This window comes from Convolutriloba macropyga, chromosome 8 (genome assembly GCF_964194025.1).
Source record: "Convolutriloba macropyga chromosome 8, txConMacr16.3, whole genome shotgun sequence".
NCBI lineage: Eukaryota > Metazoa > Xenacoelomorpha > Acoela > Convolutidae > Convolutriloba > Convolutriloba macropyga.
The window spans coordinates 25852711-25879802 of NC_134475.1; the positions used below are offsets into that span (position 1 = coordinate 25852711).

The 27092-nt window shown below is 34.8% G+C and overlaps 2 protein-coding genes across 4 annotated transcripts in view; one reads left to right on the plus strand and one right to left on the minus strand.

The window, feature by feature from the left end:
- LOC142344630 (NADH dehydrogenase [ubiquinone] 1 beta subcomplex subunit 9-like) overlaps nucleotides 1-27092 on the plus strand; it is a 412587-nt gene that overhangs the window by 282148 nt on the left and 103347 nt on the right. The window lies entirely within an intron of this gene.
- The window catches only part of LOC142345000 (uncharacterized), a 35298-nt gene that overhangs the window by 3749 nt on the left and 4457 nt on the right, over nucleotides 1-27092 (minus strand). The window contains exons 2-4 of the mRNA XM_075397084.1: nucleotides 26929-27078; nucleotides 14867-15001; nucleotides 6600-6737 (exon numbers count right to left, since the gene is read on the minus strand). Coding sequence (XP_075253199.1) covers nucleotides 6600-6737; nucleotides 14867-15001; nucleotides 26929-27078 — 423 coding nt within the window. The remainder of the gene's footprint in view (nucleotides 1-6599; nucleotides 6738-14866; nucleotides 15002-26928; nucleotides 27079-27092) is intronic.

Genomic DNA, 27092 nt, shown 5'->3' on the forward strand with positions numbered 1-27092 from the left:
AGTATTTCATACGGAAATTTGCGAATTTCGAGAATAACAAATTTTGAAAATAGGTCTATTTCATCGGGTCAAGGAGTTGTCCAAATCAGACCAAACTGGGCATGGAGTATCCCAATGGTATCGAAAGTGTTAAACAAAAAGAATTTTTGGTTAGCTTGCCTAGGAAAAAAGTTGGTTTTTCATACGGAAATTTGCTATTATTTCCGAATAATTTTGAATAAGTAATTTTAAAAATAAGTCTTTTTGATTAGGTCTTAGAGTTGTCCAAATTGAACTTTTCGAATTTCTCGAAAAAGGAATTTTAAAAATAGGTCTTTTTTATCGGATCAAGAAGTTGTTCAAATCAAACCAAAATTGATATGGAATATCCCCAGGGTATATAGAGTCTACAACAAAAAGAATTTTTGCTATAGCTTGCGTAGGAAAAAAGTTAGTTTTTCGTACGTCAGTTTCCGAATAATTCGAATATTTAATTTTAAATAATTTTTAAAAATAGGTCTTCTTGATTAGGTCTTAGAGTTGTCCAAATTGAACCAAACTTGGTATGGAGTATCCCCTGTGTAGGTAGAGTGTAAGCCAAAAAGAATTTTTGCTATAGCTTGTCTAGGAAAAAAAGTTAGTATTTCATACGGAACTTTTTGAATTTCTCGAAAAAGGAATTTTAAAAATAGGTCTTTTTTATCGGATCAAGAAGTTGTTCAAATCAAACCAAAATTGATATGGAATATCCCCAGGGTATATAGAGTCTACAACAAAAAGAATTTTTGCTATAGCTTGCGTAGGAAAAAAGTTAGTTTTTCGTACGTCAGTTTCCGATTAATTCGAATATTTAATTTTAAATAATTTTTAAAAATAGGTCTTCTTGATTAGGTCTTAGAGTTGTCCAAATTGAACCAAACTTGGTATGGAGTATCCTCTGTGTAGGTAGAGTGTAGGAAAAAAAGAATTTTTGCTATAGTTTGTCTAGGAAAAAAGTTAGTATTTCATACGGAACTTTTCGAATTTCTCGAAAAAGGAATTTTAAAAATAGGTCTTTTTTATCGGATCAAGAAGTTGTTCAAATCAAACCAAAATTGATATGGAATATCCCCAGGGTATATAGAGTCTACAACAAAAAGAATTTTTGCTATAGCTTGCGTAGGAAAAAAGTTAGTTTTTCGTACGTCAGTTTCCGATTAATTCGAATATTTAATTTTAAATAATTTTTAAAAATAGGTCTTCTTGATTAGGTCTTAGAGTTGTCCAAATTGAACCAAACTTGGCATGGATTATCCTCTGTGTAGGTAGAGTGTAGGAAAAAAAGAATTTTTGCTATAGTTTGTCTAGGAAAAAAGTTAGTATTTCATACGGAACTTTTCGAATTTCTCGAAAAAGGAATTTTAAAAATAGGTCTTTTTTATCGTATCAAGAAGTTGTTCAAATCAAACCAAAATTGATATGGAATATCCCCAGGGTATATAGAGTCTACAACAAAAAGAATTTTTGCTATAGCTTGCGTAGGAAAAAAAGTTAGTTTTTCGTACGTCAGTTTCCGATTAATTCGAATATTTAATTTTAAATAATTTTTAAAAATAGGTCTTCTTGATTAGGTCATAGAGTTGTCCAAAGTGAACCAAACTTGGTATGGAGTATTCCCAGGGTATGTAGAGTGTAAAACAAAAAGAATTTTTGGTATAGCTTGCCTAGGAAAAATGTTAGTATTTCATACGGAAATTTGCCAATTTCGCAAATAACGAATTTTGAAAATAGGTCTATTTCATTGGGTCAAGGAGTTGTCCAAATCAGACCAAACTCGGCATGGAGTATCCCAATGGTATCGAAAGTGTTAAACAAAAAGAATTTTTGGTATAGCTTGCCTAGGAAAAAAGTTAGTAATTCATACGGAAATTTGCGAATTTCGCGAATAAGGAATTTTGAAAATAGGTCTATTTCATCGGGTCAAGGAGTTATCCAAATCAAACCAAACTCGGTATGGAGTATCCCATGTGTAGTTAGAAGGTGAAACGGAAATAGTTTTTGCTATAGCTTGGCTAGGAAAAAAGTAAGTTTTTCATACGGAAATTTCACATTATTTCCGTATAATTTTGAGTAAGTAATTTTAGAAAAAGCTCTTTTTGAATAGGTCTTAGAGTTGTTCAAATCAAACCAATCCCGGTATGGAGTATCCCATGTGTAGTTAGAAGGTGAAACAGAAATAGTTTTTGGTATAGCTTGCCTAGGAAAAAAGTTAGTATTTCATACGGAAATTTGCGATTATTTCAAATATTTAATTTTTAAATATAGTATTTTTGATCGGGTCAAGGAGTTGTTCAAATCGAACCAAACTCGGTATGGAGTATCCCCAGGGTATATAAAGTCTAAAACAAAAACAATTTTTGCTATTGCTTGCCTAGGAAAAAAGTTAGTTTTTCATACGGAAATTTGCGAATTTCGCAAATAACGAATTTTGAAAATAGGTCTATTTCATTGGGTCAAGGAGTTGTCCAAATCAGACCAAACTCGGCATGGAGTATCCCAAGGGTATCGATAGTTTAAAACAGAAAGAATTTTTGGTATAGCTTGGCTAGGGAAAAAGTTAGCTTTTCATACGGAAATTTCTTATTAATTCCGTAAAACTTTGAATAAGTAATTTTAGAAATAAGTCTTTCTGATTAGGTCATAGAGTTGTCCAAAGTGAACCAAACTTGGTATGGAGTATCCCCAGGGTATGTAGAGTGTAAAACAAAAAGAATTTTTGGTATAGCTTGCCTAGGAAAAAAAGTTAGTTTTTCATACGGAAATTTGCGAATTTCGCAAATAACGAATTTTAAAAATAGGTCTTTTTCATCGGGTCAAGGAGTTGTTCAAATCGAACCAAACTCGGTATGGAGTATCCCCAGGGTATATAGAGTCTAAAACAAAAACAATTTTTGCAATTGCTTGCCTAGGGAAAAAGTTAGTTTTTCATACGGAAATTTGCTATTTTCGCGAATAAGGAATTTTAAAAATAGGTCTTTTTCATCGGGTCAAGGAGTTGTTCAAATCAACCCAAACTCGGTATGGAGTATCCCCAGGGTATGTAGAGGGTAAAACGAAAAGAATTTTTGCTATTGCTTGCCTAGGAAAGAGTTAGTTTTTCGTACGTTAATTTGCGATTAATTCGAATAATTAATTTTAAATAATTTTTAAAAATAGGTCTTTTTGATAAGGCCAAGGAGTTGTTCAAATCAAACCAAACTCGGTATGCAGTATCCCCAGGGTATGTAGAGGGTAAAACAAAAAGAATTTTTGGTATAGCTTGCCTAGGAAAAAAGTTAGTATTTCATACGGAAATTTGCGAATTTCGCGAATAAGGAATTTTGAAAATAGGTCTATTTCATCGGGTCAAGGAGTTGTCCAAATCAAACCAAACTCGGTATGGAGTATCCCATGTGTACCTAGATTATAAAACAAAAAGAATTTTTGCTATAGCTTGCGTAAGAAAAGAGTTAGTTTTTCGTACGTTAATTTCCGATTAATTCGAATAATTAATTTTAAATAATTTTTAAATATAGGTCTTTTTGATAAGGTCAAGGAGTTGTTCAAATCAAACCAAACTCGGTATGGAGTATCCCCAGGGTATGTAGAGTGTAAAACAAAAAGAATTTTTGCTATTGCTTGCCTAGAAAAAAAGGTAGTATTTCATACGGAAATTTGCGAATTTCGAGAATAACAAATTTTGAAAATAGGTCTATTTCATCGGGTCAAGGAGTTGTCCAAATCAGACCAAACTGTGCATGGAGTATCCCAATGGTATCGAAAGTGTTAAACAAAAAGAATTTTTGGTATAGCTCGCCTAGAAAAAAAGTTAGTATTTCATACGGAAATTTGCGAATTTCGAGAATAACGAATTTTGAAAATAGGTCTATTTCATCGGGTCAAGGAGTTGTCCAAATCAGACCAAACTGGGCATGGAGTATCCCAAGGGTATCAAGAGTGTAAAACAGAAAGAATTTTTTGGTTAGCTTGCCTAGGAAAAAAGTTGGTTTTTCATACGGAAATTTGCTATTATTTCCGAATAATTTTGAATAAGTAATTTTAAAAATAAGTCTTTTTGATTAGGTCTTAGAGTTGTCCAAATTGAGCCAAACTTGGTATGGAGTATCCCCTGTGTAGGTAGAGTGTAAGCCAAAAAGAATTTTTGCTATAGCTTGTCTAGGAAAAAAAGTTAGTATTTCATACGGAACTTTTTGAATTTCTCGAAAAAGGAATTTTAAAAATAGGTCTTTTTTATCGGATCAAGAAGTTGTTCAAATCAAACCAAAATTGATATGGAATATCCCCAGGGTATATAGAGTCTACAACAAAAAGAATTTTTGCTATAGCTTGCGTAGGAAAAGAGTTAGTTTTTCGTACGTCAGTTTCCGATTAATTCGAATATTTAATTTTAAATAATTTTTAAAAATAGGTCTTCTTGATTAGGTCTTAGAGTTGTCCAAATTGAACCAAACTTGGTATGGAGTATCCTCTGTGTAGGTAGAGTGTAGGAAAAAAAGAATTTTTGCTATAGTTTGTCTAGGAAAAAAGTTAGTATTTCATACGGAACTTTTCGAATTTCTCGAAAAAGGAATTTTAAAAATAGGTCTTTTTTATCGGATCAAGAAGTTGTTCAAATCAAACCAAAATTGATATGGAATATCCCCAGGGTATATAGAGTCTACAACAAAAAGAATTTTTGCTATAGCTTGCGTAGGAAAAAAGTTAGTTTTTCGTACGTCAGTTTCCGATTAATTCGAATATTTAATTTTAAATAATTTTTAAAAATAGGTCTCTTTGATTAGGTCTTAGAGTTGTTCAAATCAAACCAAACTTGATGTGGATTGTTCCCAGTGTTCCTAGAGTGTAAGGCAAAAAGAATATTTGATGTAGCTGGTGTTGGTGCAGAAGTTATGTGTTTTAAGTGTTGCTTGGTTTTTTTAAAAAAAAAATTAAAAATATAGAGTTAAAAATGGGTGGGACGCCTTTCGGGCGTCAAGATTTTTCGGTGCTCTCCCTTCCCCCTCCCCTCGTTCCCTCGCCCGTGTTTTCGTCTCTCGTTCGTCTCTCGCTCGTGTCTCGCGTTCTCTCGCTCGTCTCTCGCTCGTCTCTCGCTCGTCTCGCGTTCTCTCGCTCGTTTTTCGCTCGTCTCTCGCGTTGTCTCGCTCGTCTCTCGCTTCGGTGTTTTGGTTTGAGTCTATGATGTGTGTTTATGATGTGTTATATATGTTTATGTTGATTTTAGCTTTCTTGAATGAGTGTCAAAAAAGTCTTATCTTATTAGAGGTTCATTTTATTCTTAATGCTGATAGATAGACACCTTGAATAATTTTGCTCACGCCAGCAAAAAACGATATCTACTATTAGTATAAAGATGTTCATGTTCCTCACGTTAAAAAAAGACTTTAAATATCTGGATTTGTGGAGTTTTGGAACCCTCTCTGTCTTCAGCTTCAAGGATCTGCACTGCACCCCAGCAGGTAATATTTTTTTCCGTCTGGTGAACGCACGAAAGTCTGGACATGAACGCACGATGGTCTGGACATGAACGCACGATGGTCTGGACATGACCGCACGATGGTCTGGACATGAACGCACGAAAGTCTGGAAATGAACGCACGAAAATTTTTCGTGCGTTCATGTCCAGACTTTCGTGCGTTCATGTCCAGACCATCGTGCGTTCACCAGACCATCGTGCGTTCATGTCCAGACCATCGTGCGTTCATGTCCAGACCATCGTGCGTTCATCCGTGTTTCCAGACCGTGTAATTTTGAACGCACGACACCCCCTTCGTGCGTTCATTTCGGTCTGGACATATCTGGTTTCGGTCTGGGACCTCATCCTGGGTTTGCTTTCAAGTATTGTCTCCATGCATCATTCAGGAAATCTAGTGTTTGTTTTTAAATTTTACCAATGAATAGATTCGAGTGTAAGTTTCCGTGGGCACGGATGTAAACTTCTCAACATTGTTCCACTGAAATTAAACGAGCAGTCCGCTGTTCGTCCCTGTATTCCCTTCAAAAAGACTATCATCTGGATATAGCGGCCACCAAATGACTCTTGCTAAGCACTCTTGTCCCATTGATCTCCCGTTTGTTTTTTTTTTAATGTTGAGGTTTTCCAAATTTAAAGCTGCGGTTCACAATTTTCCCTCTGATTAAAGTGACTATGATTAAGCGCGCACTCATTGGTGCTTCTTGATCATAGGTTTGGCAATACCATTCCTTTTAATGCCATTCGGCAGTCCCCCCACCCCCAGCTCAGAGCAATCGCCAATATTTCCCTGATCATACCATAGGTCACACTTTGCTCTCTCATCCAATTGAAAACTTTTGGGCCCAATATCATATCTCGGTACCATTAATTTTTAAAGTTTTTTTCAGAAATCATGGGAAAAGTTAAGAATTGTTGGAAAAAGATTCTTAAAAGCGTTTAAAAAATGCCAAACAACTGAAAATTAAACATAACATCGGTTGTAACAACTTGAATAAGAACGTGCTAATTAATCGAGGGCGTCACTAAGGCATTTGAAGTTCAGGATATGAGAATTACTAAGCAGCAAAATAGTCAACAGCTTTTATTGATAAATAATCAAGCCGCGTACCTTGACACCCAGATCCGTAGTCTGTTTTATTGAAGTAGAACCCTGTTCGACAGTAGCATTCATATCCTCCAACTGTGTTGCTACACACACCCACTGTGCCACAGTAACCGTTTGAAGAACCAGAGCACTCGTCAATATCTGAAATTAAGCCGTGTTAAACTCAGCTCAGTTACCTGCTTTTGGGGTTTAAAAAGTCTGATGGAAATTTTGTAAAGAATTGCCAGCTTTTCAATCAAATCACCTTAATAACTAATAATGCGCTAAGGTACTTTAAAAAGTATTTTTAAATTTTCTTCTCGAAGGTAATCATGTTTGTTCCATTTAGTTTTTAGCGACACTTTCCAAGGTAATGTCTTCTAACATTCTAAGTTGACTCCTGGATTATCTCAGATTTCCAATAGGTTTGCTCAACCAATCTCTGTTACGTGTTACAGCTATCTACTTCTCTTTACATAATGATTGCCAGAGATGCGAGACTATAGGCAGATAAGGAACGCGAACAAGCTTTGAATCCTTATCTCGCCCAATAATAGGGAAGTCTTCCTTGGAAAACATCTCACCCAATGATTGGAGACAAGGAATACTAAGTAATTTTGATGCCTCGCACAAGGAGTCGAGAGTTCAAAATTTATGTGTTATCGTATGGGGTGTAAATCAGTTACAAGAAAAATTTGGGTGCGAGATCAGGAGAGAAAAAACGCCAACTATTTTTCCAACACGGTAGCGAGGCTGATTCCATCTGATTTGAACTGATAATAAAATCAATGATCAGCAATGAACCATAATTTCGAAAATTTTAATTTTTAAAAAACGAAAAATAAGCTGATATTTAATCCAAGAACTTTTGTTCCGACCCACTTTAGTCAGGTAGGAACTATATATTCAATTGTTTTTTTTGTTCAGTCAATTTTCTCCGATCGATATAATCATTGTACAGGATTGTGTTTGGTATCATTCAAAAGTTTGTCGACCAGATAATTTCAATGAATGGAGATTTTTTTCAGTTTCCCTTTAATCCAAAGAGTTACGAATGTTTAAACATTTGTCAACCGTAGCCTTACGTTTGTTCACATTTTAGCCTTACTTAGCCTTGTTTTGTTAACATTTTTTTGTCATCTTTGCTTAAACATGATGAAATTGTTTAAAGATAGTCTGATTGATTTTACAGTTGAAGATAAAAAGAATTGGAGAACTGTATGAACCAGTTGTTTTGGAAAAATTGTCAGATAAATTTTTGAAAATTTAGCAGTTTTCGTTTTTTTGGCCAAATTTTTCCAGTTTCACCGATGGTGCAGACATAGAACAGTTGTTACAACCCAAATTTGCTTAGATATTGGCTAATTGTACCTCCTGCTCCGACGAAATTTGTCTGAAAATAACATTTTGCGCTCCTTCGCTAATTTAAACCGATATTTATAAAAAAAAGCTATAGATTTTTTAATAATTTAAAAATTTGTTTTGCAAAAAATCTATTAGTTAATTGTTCGGAATAATTGCGTTTGAAGCAGCCAAAATCAGCGATAGCAAGGCCAGATCGGTTCAGTTTTGCAACGAACGGAGAATCCGATTGAACTTTAGGTATTTTGAAATAGTTTTGGCAAATCTTTCGCCCCAATTGAAAGAAAGTCTTTTTCCTTTACACTTTCAGCTAAAATGAGGTCAGTTTGTGTTCCAAAAAATTCCAATGGAACAGTATTTTTTTGGAGCAAATCTTATGGCTTTTATCGCTTCGACAACTTTTTCTCACAAATTTTTAACGATTTCATGAGAATTGTCAGAACTCGATGTTCTTTTTGTATTTTTACGCCTGGTTTGTTTAATCAGATGTCTATTTTGGTATCTGGGGACCTATTGAAGAATCTATGTAATGCTATCTGTTGATACAAAAAGCTTTTTCTTAAATACAACTAGATAGGTATCTGAAAACCAACTTTTATGTCTGATAAAAAAAATTCATAATTAATTAGCTTTTTTGGTAATATTTGGTACTTTCTTGGTTCAAAAGAGATACATCAAGAGCAATACTGGTTTTGGTTTAGTTGCGAAATTTATTGTTCAGAAATTTTTTGGATTGTTATGGGGTGTTCTATATACTTCCTGAAATACTCGTCCATTTTTTGTTTTTTTATGTTAGCTTCAGATAAGAGTGATTGCAAACCAAACTTCAAATTACTGAGAGGTCAATTTTAAATGTAAAGGGAAGACAAAGATTATACATAACAATTTGATCAGAAATCATATGCTATTTCGGCTTTGACACCGTTCGCATAAAATTATTCGTGGAAAAAAGAGAAATGTGTCGGTATTTGATGTCAGAATGTAGTCTTTTGACTTAGGCTTACTTATTATATGTACAATTGGCTGCATAGGGAGTTTTAATATAAACTTTTTGAGTGTTATATAGGTGAAAGCTTACGGTTGTAATGTTTTACAGTTAAAAAAATGTGTTCGAGAAAATTGATGGTTTTTGAATTTTGCCGGTGTAGCCTTTTTTTATCGTAGTCTCATTAAACAACGAGGTCGCAATCTTTGTCAAGTAATTTATCGTGTCGTTTTAAATGCGGTTTTTGTATATAATTAATTTTTTGGCGTTGATGCTACGTGTTTTCTTTTATTTTGTCATTTTCAATTTTTAAGGTTCTCTTTTCATGTCTTCTCCGATTATCATTTTAATGGCTCATTAATGAAAGATTACACATCACTTTAACTTAATAAGGTGAAATTGACTATTTTTAGTATGATCAGTAGATTTTGACTGGAATAGGCTTCGACACTGTTTCCCTGCAAAATGACCATGTGCATTTTGTTATTTAATTGTTCTTTTTGTATTTGAGTTTCTGCGTAATGACAGGTCTTAATGTTTTTGTTTGAAGGTATAAGGAAGCAATTGAATGATTTCAGACAATAGGTAATTGCTTTTATGGCCCTGTTTTCAAAAACTGTAAACGTAGTTTCTAATATTCCACTCTTGGTTTCCTGTCTACTTGATTATTTTTCTCAATAAAAACAGGTCCTACAACGTTTCTGGTGAAATTCAAGTCATATGGTTTAGTCCATTTTTCATCAGATGCTCTTTTGGCTGAATCATCAGGTTTTTGCAAAAAATGGATTGACCTTGAGTTTTTGGTTGCAAATAATGCTTGTAGGTTTACCTTTTTGTTTTTTTGTTTTTTGTTGTTTCTTATGCTCCTTACTAGCAGTCATCCTCGACGCTGGAATGAGTTATTGTTTCATGTGTATCGCTTTAAGAGCTACACTTAAGAGAACACTTATTTTTGATCGTTGTTTTTTGATATTTTTCCTCTTCTCCTTTTAGTGGACAATTAAATCAAAAACGTAGTTAAGCGGAGTCGGAACAATATGTGCGAACGCACCTTACCGAGCCGCCTTGTTTGAATAACTGATCAAAATGATTTATCGAAAATTATTTGATGATTTTGTGCAAAAAACAAACAACTCAATGTCTACAGAAGCTAAGACTGGCCGTAAAAAAATTAAATGCAGAGCAGAGCACCTTTTCCTTTTTATTGTCTTTTTTGTTCGATCCATCGAATTTCAATTTAAACATAGAGCAAAACAAGGCTAGTTGATGATGTGTGTCGTCAGGTTGTTCTATTCCGTCAAATGATGAGCAACGCATGACATATGAATAATAATTAGAGAATGATATGAAAGTGACAAAAAAATCAAACTATTTCCTGTCATATATTTAGTTTATTCCAATTCGAAAAGACGTAATTTTGGTATCAAAAAATGCGCTCCCTTAATTAGCGAACTGAATCACATTGTTGTCACAACGCAATTCATTGTGGTTTTATATCACATACGTAAAATTTTGGTATTGATTTCTTTGAAAAAACTCTTTTAAAATGTCTGATTGCTTATATTTCGCATTGCTTTGTTTTCAACAGTCTTGACAAGTTATTGTTTGAAAAAAGTGAATAGCTGTGTATTTTTCATCGTAATAAGTTTCTGTAGATTCCTGGCCACTTTTCAATGAATTAATTGAGTTTTTTCAATCCTCAAACACGTTAATTCGAATAACCACAAGTTTAAAGTTACATGTTGTAATATTTTAAGTCAAACTAACTACATTTTTGCTTTGAATAGCTCAATGAAAACTAAGGTTCAGCTCCCAATTCTAGTGAAAGATTTAAAATACATTTTTTAAAAACAGTTAAAGCCTTCAAATTTCTATTAGCCTTCAAAGCTTCATTTTTCATATTTCTCAACTTGCATATTATAAATTAAACTTACTCTATATTTTTTTGAATATCTAAAAAAATTAAGGTTCAGTTACCGATTTTTGTGAAAAATAAAAAAAAAGAGTACCAAAAAATTCTAAATGCCACAACACAAATGATAAAAAGAGAATTGTTCGAGACTCTGGAGGTAATTCGTTGCGTGTCAAATTAACTGATCTGATAGCTACTGTCAATTTACCGATGATTTTACTAAGTTGTTTTTGGTATGTCAACTCTCTATCAACAACAACACATAAATATCTGCATTCATCTGTTGTTTTCAATGAATGACTTATAAATTCAACGCAACTTTTAGTTGGTAACTTTCATTTTTGAAAACCACGTTTTATGGTTTTCCTTTTTATAGATTTAACTCATTTGATTTCATATATGGTTCTGTTTCTACCAATATTTTTTGAGCCGTTTGTTTAAGTATTGTTGTTTTCCTTACATGAAACAGAATTGCTGTGTGGTCTCCAAATTGTAAAATATTCAAACTTTTCTTTTTCATATTTTCTCATTGAAATCCTTCAAATAGCTTATGAACACTAGAGGTTCTAGTTAGGAATCTTGTGCAGCATTGTGATTTATAATCGTTCAATCGAATTCAGTCGTATCCAACCATTCGGTTTCTAACACACTGTTTCCTTTTACTAAGAAACGTCTTTAATAAGAATTTTCCGCTTTCTACAAATCATATTTTTCATTATTTTTCTTTTTGTTTGAAGGTATTGAAGGATATTAAGTTAGAAGCATTGTCAATTAGGCGAAAAATATTAAGACTATGTTTTTCTTCAACGTAAAATTTTTCTCTGTTAGGAAATTGTTGTATCAAGACATTTTTGCTTTTGGAAAGCAAACTGATATTTGTTAATTTTTTTATTCATATCTAAATCTTCTGTCATTTCTTCCAGAAAAATATTTCAAAGTTTTTTGCAAATGTTGGACTAACTGAAATTGATCACTTGTTTTTAGGATTAAGTCTATCGGGTTTCCTATAAATAGGAGATGCATACGCTTTTTTCAAAATATCAAGGAATTCTTTTGTGTTCAATAGTAGCAGACCGTAAATCCGATCCAATTGAAAAACTCCAATTTTTCAATGACAGGAAGGGTATAAATTTTGGTCCAGCTGGCTTTTCTGCTGGTACTTCGTCAATAAATTTGTACAATTTTTTCCTGGTGACTTGTCTCAAATTGAACTCAATTCCCTTGCATTTGGATAAAGGCATCTTAGGAGCAACTTGTTCGGCGTTGCAGAGTTGATGACGAGCAATTAATATATGCTCTGTTTTTTTTTTGCCACATTGCTGACCAGTCTTGTAAAGCAATGTCACGGTTTATTTTAACCGTTCCGTCGTTCCGTTTTTTGCTTTTTCATTATAATTACCATGGTGAATAATGTACAATAGTGAAATGATTATTTTTAAGTATTGACTATTAAATCAGCTTTGAAAATTTTTTATAAATAAATCGTTGATCAGTTGCAGGAATTTTTTCTCCTTTTCTCCGCATTGCTTTTTTGTGTTGGCGTACTCAAGTCCATTAATGGTAGTGACGTTGCTATGTAAGTGTTTCTCGGCTTCTTTGGAATTCTTTATGTTGTACTCAGCAACTCAGCAAATAGGATTAAATGGTCAGTGCTAGAACTAAAATTTGACGTCGAGTCATTTGATCAAGTAAAAATACAGCAAGGTTTACGTATGAGCAGTACGCCACATTTTTGAGGAGGTTTTTCTTCATTTACTCAGATGTCTCCATCCCCAATGATTCAAAACAACTCCAATTGACGTTGTGAAGTCATTTCTTATTTTGGTTTAAAACTGTGTGGTTATCCAAATGCCTACACTCCTCATTTCCAATTTTTTGAAAAATTATCTCAGTTGCCGAATAAATTTATGACTATATCTGTAATAGTGTTGTTTTCATTTATTCATGTTTAGGTAGGAAAGACAATTAGTCGAGAGTTTTAGTAGAAATTAATAATCTTTTGTGTTTTTTTATTCATTCTTCTACAATTGATGTACCAAAGCTTAGGAGGAATTTTTTGCCCAGTTCTTTTCTTTGGAGTACTGGTCTGTTGTTTTCAAATTTTTTATATGATTTGAGCTAGGACTAATTTCAATATCCCAAATTTTATGAAGAATAATTACTAGGACGGTTAATAATTAAGTAATATTGATGAAACCGCACTCTAGCAGAAACATTTTCTTTTTATGTTTTCAGAGACTTTTCAAAAACGCAAATCCTCGTAAAAGCAAAAATTACTATTAATATCTTAAAAACTAAAATTTTGTTTAAAAAACATACAAAGTTTCTATTAAAGAATTAAGTCACTCAATTGTATCAAATTTGCGTTGTGCTGTTTAGGAGGCTTTTTTCTCAACGATAAGTTGTTTCATTTACTTTTATAGCCAAAATCTTATATATGTTTTTGCAAAGCCGTAATTTATTTGAATTCTATACATTATTGGGTGCACACAATCTGGTCTGATATTTTTTGCCTCTAGACCACAATGGAGAACACATACTTTGAACAACTGGAACTCGACTCTAATTTGATCAACAACGCAGGTGATTTTTTAGTTGCAGGCATCATTTTTTGTTGCTCAAGTCCTTACCGTCTAAGCCTTTTTTAAAGTAAGAGTTTTGGCCTATAACAACATCCTGGTTCTTGAATTCTGTCAGGCCTTTACTAACTGATTCATCCATTTGCTCAGCTGCCTTTTTTCTATCTGTACCTTAGGCAATGGCATTATGTCTTAAACGAAAACGAGGTCTTCAGGTTTCGTTCCAGCCGAATAAGAGTCCATAATCTCAATAACATGCCCTATGGCTGCCAAAGGATATGAGTGTATTACAGTGTTGTTATTTATATCACCCAGATTAACAAATTTGTATTTGCTGTCTTAAATGACAAGATAGTTGACCAATCGTAATACAAAAATCGGAAAAAGTTGTCTATTGTTGATATAAACTTTTGTTTTCTTCGTCGTTGATGCCATCAATACTTTTTGTAATCGTTTAATCGTTTTCTACTTTTGTTATTTCGAAAAACCCATTTCTGACATTGCTTGATTGTATAGGGATTTGATGTGTTTTACAGCTGTTTGAAGATCTCTGTTTTCCTTTTGCTTTGTTTGTTTTTCTCGATGTCTTTCTTAGTCTTATTCCATCCTGTTGCAAATTAGTGTTAAGGAACTATCGCTTTTTGTGCTTTCTTAGATTTATATTTCCACGTTTGTTTTGTCTTTGTTCCATTTTCCTAAGACAGCCGGCCGTTTCCATATTGTCACTGGATACATAACTCGTAACTTTGACCTAGAAAAAACCATATAAATAAATAGATGTTAGTTTGGAGAACATTGGATTGTCTCAGCAGATGAAGGATACTAAAAGAGGTCCCAGATATGAGTGTTGAATTGTTGACTCTACTAAAAATATAGATTGTCTGATAAATTGACGAATGAGTGTCTTCTGGTTAATGCAACAAAAAGACTGGAAAAAGAAAGAATTTTAATACGACGACCAAAAGATGTCTTAAGAAGAAAAAATTGAATTGTTTAAAAGAAAATTTCCATGCAGCTTAATTTGAGCTGACTTCTGACATTTTAACTATTTCTCTGTTTTTTAGTAGATACAAATTTAGAATATGGAGTTTAGACAATCTTGACAACGCTATGTTACAACTTGAAGCAAAATATGGAAACAAATAAATGAAATTTCAATAGAGAAGCATCAAAAACCTTACTTCTATGCAATATCGTCACGGAATACGTCTCTTAAGACATATATTAACTGGGTCGACGTTTTTGGGTGATTTTTTGTAAGAAATGCGGTGATTGCGTTGAATGCGGTAAAAAAAAATATTTCACCGCATTTCTTACGAAAATTCACCGCCAAATCTCGACCATGGAAGGCTTCCAGATTTCTGAAATTCTGCTCTTTTTTATGTTGCCATTTCTTTTAGACCACAGCTATTACGATTTTTTTTCTTAGGTCATGCGGCAGAATTGTTCTAACCTGTGCACTGACTTCCGTATTTGCCATCAAATTGGAATCCCTGGTCACATTCACAGTTGTAAGAGAGGATCTCATTCTCACAAGCCGTCGCTTTTAAGCCACACACATTTTCAGGCAGTTTGCATTCGTCTATGTCTGAAACATGTTCGGCACAAAAATGCAGCTGATTTCATGAATGTATCAATTGCACATTTACAAAAGGAATGAATGGCAGCACTCAAATTGTTGAAAGGTGTCTGTGATGAATATTTTAAACGCCCGGGTCGAATGTCCTCCCTAAAATCCTCCCATTTTGTTGTAAGAGGGGGGGGGGGTAATTTGTCTATGGGGGTAAATTGATGTAAGAGTGTGGGGGTATTTTGTTCAGAGGGGGTAAAATGATGTAAAAGTTAGGCTGCAATGGGAGGACTTCTGAGGAATTACCCCCTCCCCCCGACTGAAATTACCATGTACGAGTGGGCTGCAATGGGCTGCAGTGGGAAAACTTTTGAGGAAATACCCTCCCTGACTATAAATGCCATGTAAGAGTGGGCTGCAATGGGCTGCAGTGGGAGGACTTTTGAGGAAATACCCTCCCTGACTATAAATGCCAGGTAAGAGTGGGCTGCAATGGGCTAAAATGGGAGGACTTTTGAGGACTTGCCTCCCCTAAACTTGCCTCCACTAAAATTGCCATGCACGAGTGGGCTGCAATGGGCTGCAATGGGAGGACTTTTGAGGAATTACCCTCCCTGACTACAAATGCCAGGTAATAGTGGGCTGCAATGGGCTGCAATGGGAGGACTTTTGAAGAATTTCTTCCCCTGACTAAAATTGCCATCTACGAAGGGGTAGTTTGTTCAGAGGGGTTAAAATGAGGTCAGTTGAGCTGCCAAGGGGGATAAAGTGGTGTAAGGGGGGGGGGGGGTAATTTGTTCAGGGGGAGGGGGTAAAATGATGTAAAAATTGAGCTGCCAATAAGGATAAAATGGTGTAGGAGTGAGGGGGTATTTGTTCAGAGGGTGAAATGAGGTAAGAGCTGGGCTGCCAAGGGTGTTTTAATGGTGTAAGAGTGAGGTGGTAATTTGTTCAAAGCAGTTAAATAATGTTAAATTTGTGCTCCCAAGTGGGTAAAGTGGTGTAAGAGTTGGGGGCTATTTTTTCAGAGGGCGTAAAATGAACTAAGAGCTAAGCTGCCAATGGGGGTAAAATGATGTAAGAGTTTGTGGCCAATTTGTTCTGAGGGGGTAAAGTGATGTAAGATTGAGGGGGTAATTTGTTGAGAGGGGGCAATTCTATCAAGTAATATTCATATAAATAGACCGTCAAGAGTTAGGCAAGCTTTGATGGTCTGGATGTTAAGGAGAATCAGCTGAAGATACAGAAGTTGTGTGTTCAAGACTGGCAGTCGTCAAGAATGGGGGCTAAAACAATGTAAGATTGAGGAAGTAAAATGATGTAAGAGTTGAGCTGCCAAGGGGTGTAAAATGGTGTAAGAGTGGGGGGGGGGGGGTAATTTCTCCATTACCCCCGAATTTTTACATCATTTTACCCCCTTGACAGACGAAAAAGACGTAAAAGTGGGTGGTTAATTTGTTTTTTACCCCCTCACTCTTTCATCATTTTACGGCCGTTGGAAGTCTAATGCAGCCCAAAAAGACGTAATATTTTTGAGCTGCATTTTCCTAAAAAATCCTCCCATTGCAGCCCCACTCTTACATCTCTTTGGGCGGAAAAATTCGACCCTGGAGGTACTTTAGAGTATGGGAAAATGCAATAAAAGTATGGAAAAATCAATAAACTTTTGACCCTCCCTAGTCCAGTTAATGCCAAGTTTGGAAAAATTTGTGAATTCTTCCCGAATAATGTGAAATTTGCAAATATTTGCAAATTTTGCTTTGCTCAAGGTCATATTTACAAAACTGCAAAACAAGGAGAACTTTGCAAAGATTTTTGATTAATTCTTGAAAAACCTGAAATAAGCCTGTTGAAACGGTCAGATATCCCTCATCACATGCAACCCTACTCGGATTCTACAACAACACCGGAGCTGGTCTGTTTACTCAACTCTCCTTAAATTTTTGATTTTCAATAACTAGAATACTGAACAAAACAGAAAGTGCATGCTCGTCTTTTCTAAACACTAAACTTTTTCAGACTTTTTCATTAATTCATCTTTTATGTTTATGAATTTAAACTGTTAAACGAGTTGTTCTATTGAGAAATGGAACAATGTTTTTGTTCTGTGTGGTTGAAATATATTGTAATCACTGTGAATAAAACCCTGCCTGCATTTTCCAGTTCTGTGCGCTCTTAGCTCTTTTTGATTGCTTTTTAAAATGTAATTCCACTGAGAGGTGGAATAAAGAAGTGTTCAAAACTTATCACTGTTAACACTCGCTTAATGTAAAAAAATAAGATAGCCTCTAAAAATTAACGTCTCTTTTTTTATTAAAAAAAGTCTCTGAAAAGCCTTTTTCAAGGTTTTATGGAGTAGAGATCTGAAAAGATTTGCTTCATTCCCCAAGAATTAGACTTTGACAAGTTTCAAGATAAAATTTGAAGAATAACTGAAAAAAACTGAAAGAATGAAGATGAAATGCTTAGAATGAAGATGAATGAAGATGAATGAAGATCAAATTTTTAATGGTTAGGAATCAATCAATTGTTCCACGTCACGGATTGCGTACTTCCATCAATCATTAATGAACTTGATAAAACAGAAGATGACAAAATTAATCCAGCCATCGGTAAACGAATAAAACAAAAACAACAAAATTTTTCTGAAAACTATGAGCTACCAACAGATTTTAGTGACGAATTGAAAAATCTGAAACCAAAAGCCGAACAAACCTTTATAACAATAAGGGATGAAAAGTTGGACAAAAAATTATTATCAAAGTTTCAAAAATCTGACCGTGAGTTCCTACAAAAGTTTGATTTTAGTCAATCAGATATCGATGAAAAACAATTGGCAGAACTTCTAGAAATTCTTGTTCTAAATAAAGACGTTTATTCTCTTCACAAATACGACGTTGGCGTCATAAAGCAAAAATTTCACGTTAAGTTACTCCCAAATGCTCTTTTCCGCAAACAACGACCTTCACGTGTTCCTCTGCACTATGAGGAAAAACTCAAATCATTACTTGAACAACTAATCCAATCGGGTATTATCCGAGAAATGGGTGACGATAATGAAATGGGTTCGATGTTTATTAACCCCATAATCATCCTACCCAAAGGGAACATTGTCAAGCTTGTCATAGATGCTCGATACTTAAATTCAATTACCGACTTGACGTCGTACTCCTGGCCACTTGAACCAGTGGGTGCTTTGTTAAATAGACTCAATGGTAAATATTTCACTACGAGTGATCTTTACTCCGCATATAATCAAGTCCCTCTAACGGAGGAAACCCAAAAACTGACAAGTTTTGTTATTGGCTCAAAGCAATACACTTTTCAACGTGGTTTTTATGGACTTTGTGGTTTGCCAAATTTTTTCAGTAGAATAATGACAATTCATTTTGCGCCCTTGATTAGAAACAACCAAGCAATCACTTACATCGACGATACTATCATGCAAGCTCAAACACAAAGTGAGATGTTTAGAATTATCGTTCATTATCACCATCTGCTACGAAAATCCGGATTAAAAGCCCAGCCAGAGAAAACTAAATTTTTTCTGCGAAAAGTTCAATTTCTTGGTCATGTAGTAGGTAAAGACGGCATTCAACCTGTTAAAAAAAGGGTAGCAGACCTTCACGCCCTAAAATCTCCTGAAAATAAGAGAGATGTTATGCGAGTACTTGGTTGTCTAGGTTTTTATAGCATGTACATAAAAAATCTTCACGTCGATTGTAAGCCCTTTTACGACCTTATACGTGATGACACTGTTTTTGAATGGAAACCAGAACATGAAAAATTATTCTGTGAAATAAAAAATAGATTAAGTTCTGACACTGTACTAGCTATTCCTAACAGTAAACATCCTTTCCATGTTCATGTTGATTCTTCTTCAATAGGAACAGGTTCTATCCTTGTTCAGGAATTCCCCGAAGGAAAACGCATTGTGTCGTATAATTCCAGAGTTTTTGATAAGTCTGAACAAAAAATGTCAACTACGCACAGGGAGTTATGTGGCACAAGAAGTTATGTGTCCATCAATCATTAATGAACTTGATAAAACAGAAGATGACAAAATTAATCCAGCCATCGGTAAACGAATAAAACAAAAACAACAAAATTTTTCTGAAAACTATTAGCTACCAACAGATTTTAGTGACGAATTGAAAAATCTGAAACCAAAAGCCGAACAGACCTTTATAACAATAAGGGATGAAAAGTTGGACAAAAAATTATTGTCAAAGTTTCAAAAATCTGACCGTGAATTCCTACAAAAGTTTGATTTTAGTCAATCAGATATCGATGAAAAACAATTGGCAGAACTTCTAGAAATTCTTGTTCTAAATAAAGACGTTTATTCTCTTCACAAATACGACGTTGGCGTCATGAAGCAAAAATTTCACGTTAAGTTACTCCCAAATGCTCTTTTCCGCAAACAACGACCTTCACGTGTTCCTCTGCACTATGAGGAAAAACTCAAATCATTACTTGAACAACTAATCCAATCGGGTATTATCCGAGAAATGGGTGACGATAATGAAATGGGTTCGATGTTTATTAACCCCATAATCATCCTACCCAAAGGGAACATTGTCAAGCTTGTCATAGATGCTCGATACTTAAATTCAATTACCGACTTGACGTCGTACTCCTGGCCACTTGAACCAGTGGGTGCTTTGTTAAATAGACTCAATGGTAAATATTTCACTACGAGTGATCTTTACTCCGCATATAATCAAGTCCCTCTAACGGAGGAAACCCAAAAACTAACAAGTTTTGTTATTGGCTCAAAGCAATACACTTTTCAACGTGGTTTTTATGGACTTTGTGGTTTGCCAAATTTTTTCAGTAGAATAATGACAATTCATTTTGCGCCCTTGATTAGAAACAACCAAGCAATCATTTACATCGACGATACTATCATGCAAGCTCAAACACAAAGCGAGATGTTTAGAATTATCGTTCATTATCACCATCTGCTACGAAAATCCGGATTAAAAGCCCAGCCAGAGAAAACTAAATTTTTCCTGCGAAAAGTTTAATTTCTTGGTCATGTAGTAGGTAAAGACGGCATTAAACCTGTTAAAAAAAGGGTAGCAGACCTTCACGCCCCAAAATCTCCTGAAAATAAGAGAGATGTTATGCGAGTACTTGGTTGTCTAGGTTTTTATAGCATGTACATAAAAAATCTTCACGTCGATTGTAAGCCCTTTTACGACCTTATACGTGATGACACTGTTTTTGTATGGAAACCAGAACATGAAAAATTATTCTGTGAAATAAAAAATAGATTAAGTTCTGACACTGTACTAGCTATTCCTAACACTAAACATCCTTTCCATGTTCATGTTGATTCTTCTTCAATAGGAACAGGTTCTATCCTTGTTCAGGAATTCCCCGAAGGAAAACGCATTGTGTCGTATAATTCCAGATTTTTTGATAAGTCTGAACAAAAAATGTCAACTACGCACAGGGAGTTATGTGGTATCGTGTCCGCACTACAAACATACGAACGCTATCTTTTAGGTTCGCCGCATCCCATATATGTTTATTGTGACCACAAACCAATAATTTACTTGTGGGGAAGACGCGGAAAATTTTCTCATCGTTTTTTTAGATATCAAGTTGTTATTACGCAATTTCAGAATCTAAAAATTGTTTGGACCGAAGGAAAAAACTTAGCTTTTCCTGATATCTTGAGTAGAAATGTTAAACTCCGTGAACTAGACAGATACCAACTAAAACACAAAAAAATTCCGAAAGATATTAAATTTTTTGATGAAAAAGGACTTGAGGAAAAATACTTCATTGTCCATGACACTGAGCGAGGAAAAACAAACCACTTTTTCCCAATAATTAAACAAAGTGTTAATGGAAAGGAAAAATTACAAATTTCGGAATCAGAAATTGTGTCCGAATCACATACCGAAAATGATCAAACGGTGTGCTCCCTTTCTAACATAAACGAATCCTTCAGCTTAGGCAATTCAATAAATCACTATCGAAAACTCAAATTTCCTAGGGTAATAAAAAATTTTGGACCCGAATCTGAGGAAGAACATTCTTACTCTCAGATTTCAGAGACTTCTGATTCGGAGGACTATAACGATTTCACCACACAAAATCTTGACTCCTCTGAACTTGAAACCTCAGCAGAAAGCCTTGAGGGCTCTGACCAAAATTTGATCAGCCAAAACCTCGAACTCCCAGATCAAGCTCTTCAGGAAGAGATAAGTTTTTGCAGGCAGCAATTCAAAAAAAAGTTTCAATCAGTTTCGCTACTAGAACAATTTTCGGACTCCGATTTTTCACAAAAAACTGACGGCGCCGAATTAATAACTAAACTTTCTGAGTTTGCAAAAAAAGTTGCAAATATCGAGGTCATCATGCATGAGCAGATGAACGATCCAGTGCTAAGTATTGTGAGAAAAGCTTTCCAAGATAATGACAAAAATAAAATAAAAACTGTACAATATCGGCAATCAAAAGGCTTAAGAGCTTACATGAATCAATTCGAAGATCTTTGCCTTGTAGGAAACTTGCTTTGCATTAAAAAATATTTCCCAGATTCCCCAGATTTTAGTGTCAAAATTTGCGTGCCTCTTTCACTAATTTTGAAAGTTTTTGAACTAAGTCACCGCAATTGTTACGCTGGCCACTCTTGTAAAGAAAAAGTGTTACCAAATATCCAACGTTTCTTTTTTTGGCCCGGACTCTACAAATGGGTTCATGCTTTATGTCAGGATTGTTTAGATTGCCAAAAAAACAAGCAGAAACGAAAAGACGTAAATGAAGCGCCGTTGGAACCGTGGTCTAGTACGGTCCCTTTTCCTTTCCACACGGTTCATATTGACCACAAGGGTCCCCTAAACCCCCCTTCAAGAGGAAAAAGACATTGTCTGGTAGTGGTAGATGCTTTTTCTAGATTCATTCAAGTTCATCCTGTTGCAAGCGTAGGTGCGGAGGATACAATAAAAGCTTTCGAAAACTTCATTTTAAGCTTTGGTATTCCTCAAAAACTAGTCTATGATAGGGGTTCGGGTTTTATGAGCGAAGAGTTTGCTAGCTGGACTCACGAATTAGGAATAACACATGCCCCTCGCACCTCTCATTCACCTTGGACGAACGGGAAAGTTGAAATTCAAAACAAGCATCTCGCAGCTCATTTCAGAATTTTTTTAGACAATTCAAAAAGTCAGTGGGCTGACTTAGCAAAAAAATTTGCTTTTTCACATAACACCACTGTAAACTCCGCCACTGGCCTAACACCTTATGAAAATGTATTTGGAGAAATACCACAAATCCCCCTTTCCCTAAAATTGGGTTTGCTGAGAAATTCCGAGCTAAATTGCTCCTCCGCTTTTTGTAAGGATCTCCCATTACATAGGCACACCCAACAACAATCCGAGAACCAAGATATTGACAGGCTATTAAAAAACAATTTAAGTACAAAACTTTTGTTACGTGAAAACACTTTTAAACATCTTTACAATACGGCTTATTTAAGAAGCCTTTCGGCAACCGACAAATCACATACGCTTAGGAACAAACATAAGCTTGGAAAAACATTGCCGGTCGGCAGAAAAGTTCTCCTCGAAAATCATTCTTTTCAAGACGGGAAATCAAAAAAATTGCACGAACTGCGAAGTGGACCTTACACTATCACAAAAAAAATAACAAATGTGAACTATGAAATAACCTTAGATAAGGACGAAAGTCACAAAAAGGTGGTCCACCGGAACCATCTCATCGAATATTTTCCAATTGAGGAAAAAATGGTAGATCTGACTACTAACTACGGACTAACAAATGATGATAAGAAAACTTTTTATCGAGGTTTATTAACATCTCAGATCGACAAACTAAATGCCCCTCTTAACAAATTTAGTTTTCAAAATCCATTTGAACAAGTTGAATATGTGCCTCTGGAATTGTTAAGCTCTCCTTCAACTACTGATTCACAAGTAAATGAACCACAAAATTCACAACAAAAAAGTGAAACTTTGGATTCGGGTTTTCCTGATATTACTTTTCCCTCGAGAATACTTACACCCTCACCGACTCTACCGCATAGACCAAGAGGTAGAACCTCAACACCATACCCAGATTCTAATTGCACTAATGTGTCATCTAGAAGTACCCCTCCTGACCGTCGATCTCGTGTAATCAGCTCACCTCAAATGCCCTCAGATAATGATTACGGAAATTTGCCCTCGTCATCTTTTCGTACTCGTAGACGACCAAATTTTTACCAAGCAGGCTTCACCTGAGCTAATAATAAAATATATTTTTTTATGTTATAGAATCGTCTGCACAAATTGATAAAAACGACTTATCAATCATTGTAGATCAACTCTGCCACGGTTCCTTCATTCCCACAGTTTCTGGTCACTTCATATGCATGCTTCACCAGTTTAGTTAGTTCTTTATTATGTATGCTTTTTCCTATCTTCTTTATATCGTTTCCTTCTATCTTCTTTTCTACTTTACTTACTCTAAGTCTCATAATCTTAAGGTCGTGAGTTCGAGCCTCACTGGTCGCACCAGATTTACGCGGTTAAAAGTTTGTTGGTGGGGTGTATTCTGTATAATATTAAGGTCGTGCAAATATTTGTCTAATACATCGCGTAAATAGATTTACCCCTTTTATCTAAGCGACCATTATGAGATTAAACTTAAATGTCCAAAGTCTGGAAAAGGACCCAATAAGTCTTATTCAACGGACAAAGGTTTGATTCTGATCTTTTAAAATTAAGAGAAAAATCCTAAATGAACAGACATCAGTTTACACAATTAATTCAATCACACAAAAGTAACTGATAAGGGTGAGACTTACTTTGTTCTGGTATACACTTATTTTCCAATACCAAATTGCTTACTCGACATTTTCCAATCTTTAAACTTCAATTTTGACAATTCTTAATATTCCAACTTCAACTTTCCAGATTTTCTGAATCTGAGCTAAACCGGTTAAGCAGACTGGATTCTGTTGTTCAAATTCTATTCTTATAACATTCAAGCCCAACTGGCTTCCGCAAATAGTTTTTGGTGTTCTGCTTAACCTAGAGTTCCCGTTTTTTTCTGGTTTTCCACCATGTGTTTTTAACAAACCTAAACCTGGTTTTTCTGATCACAACAAAGATCAGGCATAATTATCCGATTCTTCGCAGCAATCTGCGACACACACGCGCCTAAATTTATAAAGCTTTGAAATGCGTGGAATCAGAATTATGCGGAATTTCGGGTTCTTATTACTTTCACTTCACTTCTAAATAAGTGGCAGCAGCTGTAATTTTTTAAGAAAAGTCAGACTAACACTTTGGTGTTACCAGGTGAAAACCGAAACTTTGGTTAATAGCAGTTTTAGTTACCTTATTTCGTAAAAACGTTAATCCGGTCTGCTTGTTCTTAGTTTCCTACTTGGCGCACGCTTGGGGGGGGGGCTCCCTTTTACCCGTTTACAATTCATAACTTTCTGATGTTTGTTATTTGTATTGTCTTTCTTTTTTTTCCCAAAAGATGTGTACATTCTCACTTGCAACGTTTTGGTGCAACTTTTGAGGACTTAAGTTCAAATTGTTGCAAAGCATTTTTGGCCGATTCTTGGTTTGCAAAAAAGAAGGCCAATAGTTTAAACAAAAAATTTTAAAATTAGTGGGAGAGTTGCAATTAAATTGCAAGTTAGTGGCAAAATTATTTTAAAAAATTGAAAACTAATGTAAGCACCAGCGCAATTTTTTTTGATGTTGATGTCAAACCTGCAAAAACTTGTTCGCAAAAATGTGCAACTACAAAACAATACTTTTTCCATGTTTCTAAATGAGATCGCAAATGTTTACAAACATGGCCTTATGTTTGAACTAGAGTTGATGAAAATGGTGAAAAGCATCGTGGAAGCCATGGATTATTATAAAAATGACGAAAGAACGCGAATTTTATCTGAATAAGGAATAGTAATACCAAATGGGCTGGAATTGATCCAAGATGTTGAGTCAAAGAGTTAAACAAAACTTGAGAAGGCTATGATAAATATGAAAAATATGAGCAAAAGGTGGTGTAAAATTCTAAAACTGACAGAAAAGCGCTAAAGGCGATGATAGAAAAATTTCGACAAAAGCTCTCATATAGCTGAAATAGATAGTGACAAAGTCAGCCAGATAATAACGAGGAACAAAAATTTTGTAGAACAAAATTAATTCCAAAGTTTTCCTCAAAATTTGGCGTGAAAAAATTGCTCGAAAAAGCTTTTACACCCATTGCAAATTTAAAAAAAGGTTATAATAATAATAATGTACGGTCTATAAGGTAACATTATCTTGTCAACTGTTGCCAGAGCTACTCAATTGAGAAAAAAGGCAAGATGAGCTTTTCAAGGCTTGCTGTACGGCTTCTTTGTAAACCGTACCAAATGCTAAGACAATTTCAGTTCTGAATCAGTACGAAATTCAGAACGTTATCAGTACTGATTCAGAGTCTGATGCAGGTCACATTTTGCCCCGAATTTGTCTGATTGAGACTCTGAATCAGGCTCTGAATCAGACTCTGATTCAGACTATGATTTTTCTCTGAATCAGGGAAAATTCATAGGTATGTTTGTGAGCTAAGTTAGGTTTTATCACTGTTTTTGCTCTCAGCTCCTCAAAAAATATATATTCATACAATACTTATAGAAATTGTCAAAATTTATAATATAGGTTGTCGGAATTATTTAAATAACTAAAAATTAGTAGTCATATGTCCTGTAGTAAATTTGTGGTTAGTAATTTACACACAAAGGAATACACCCACCCACACACACATTTATACTTACACTCACATCACATGTACGGAGTGCGTTTCTTCAATTTATGTGTTTCAAGTATTGAAATTTTACAATGACTCTAGAAACTAGTTATTTAATTGATCTTTGCGGTTTCGACAACTTTTTTTCACCGTTTTTTTTTAATTTTCTGCCAATGGAGTCAGTAGAAACTTTTAGCCTGCAGATCTGCCTATGTGCAGACCTCTGCTACCAAAATTTGCGTCTGTGTTTGGATCTTTGTGTGTCAAACAAATCGTTGCTATTTTTCAGGCAGAATGTGTCGTCAGGAAAGATGACAGCTGCCTTTATCCTCATTTTTTTAATAGATTTTTTTGCTTCGGAAGACAATATTGATAGTAATTGTTCTGTAAATGAACATAGCATGCCTATTTAAGCGATATTCAAGGTAAATTTTGTAACATCTGGTTATATTTTCCTTCAATTGTATTAAATCGTACTTTTCTGGCTGATTTTTTGCAATCAAATATCTACAAAATCTGGTCTTTTACGCTGAAATGTACTTTTTGCTTCAAATATGGTATTCTTTCTTTTCCGTATAAAGTAGTGCGTATATCTGGCATAAAATGATTGCGTGACAAAAGAGTATTTTAAAAAATTATTGCAATCAGAACTATAATCAGAGCACTAACTGAAGGTTTGTCTGCAAACATCAGATTTCAGAAACATGATCACGAACTAGATGAATGTTCATCTGAAAAAAATTATTGTCATTCCCAATGAAATTTTTAAAAGAAAAGTTCGACTATATATCTTCTTTTTGCAACAATGTATTCAAATAAGGGCCCATTTTTCATCATTCTCCAGTACAAGTACAACTGCATTCAGGGATATCGCCTCAAAATATAATGAAACTTTCTCAAAAAGCAACTGACGATTTGACTGAAATGTTTCTCCATCAGATGGCTGGATAGTTTACATAAATAAATAAATATTTGAGGATCTTTTGACAATTGGAAACCCAAAATTAACCTCTGGATAAAAAATAAATTAAAGAACTTATAGTTAATGATATATTGAACTAAATTGACGTTTCGATATGGTTTCACTTTTAATGGGCATCATTAATTCAACAGTAAAAACATTGTGTGAAAAACATTTCAGCGCAACTTATTGGTTTGAGATTTGAGGAGCATACCTATGCAAAGAGTCTCTCTGCCCTCTTGCTCGGCTTGTGCTCCCTGAAGACATCCTGTGCACATTGCTCCTGCTTCCACATCCATGCACAGAGTCAGGAATTTATCAGCACAGTAGATTGCACCATGACTCTGGCAACTCCAAGGAGATCCTTAAATAACAATC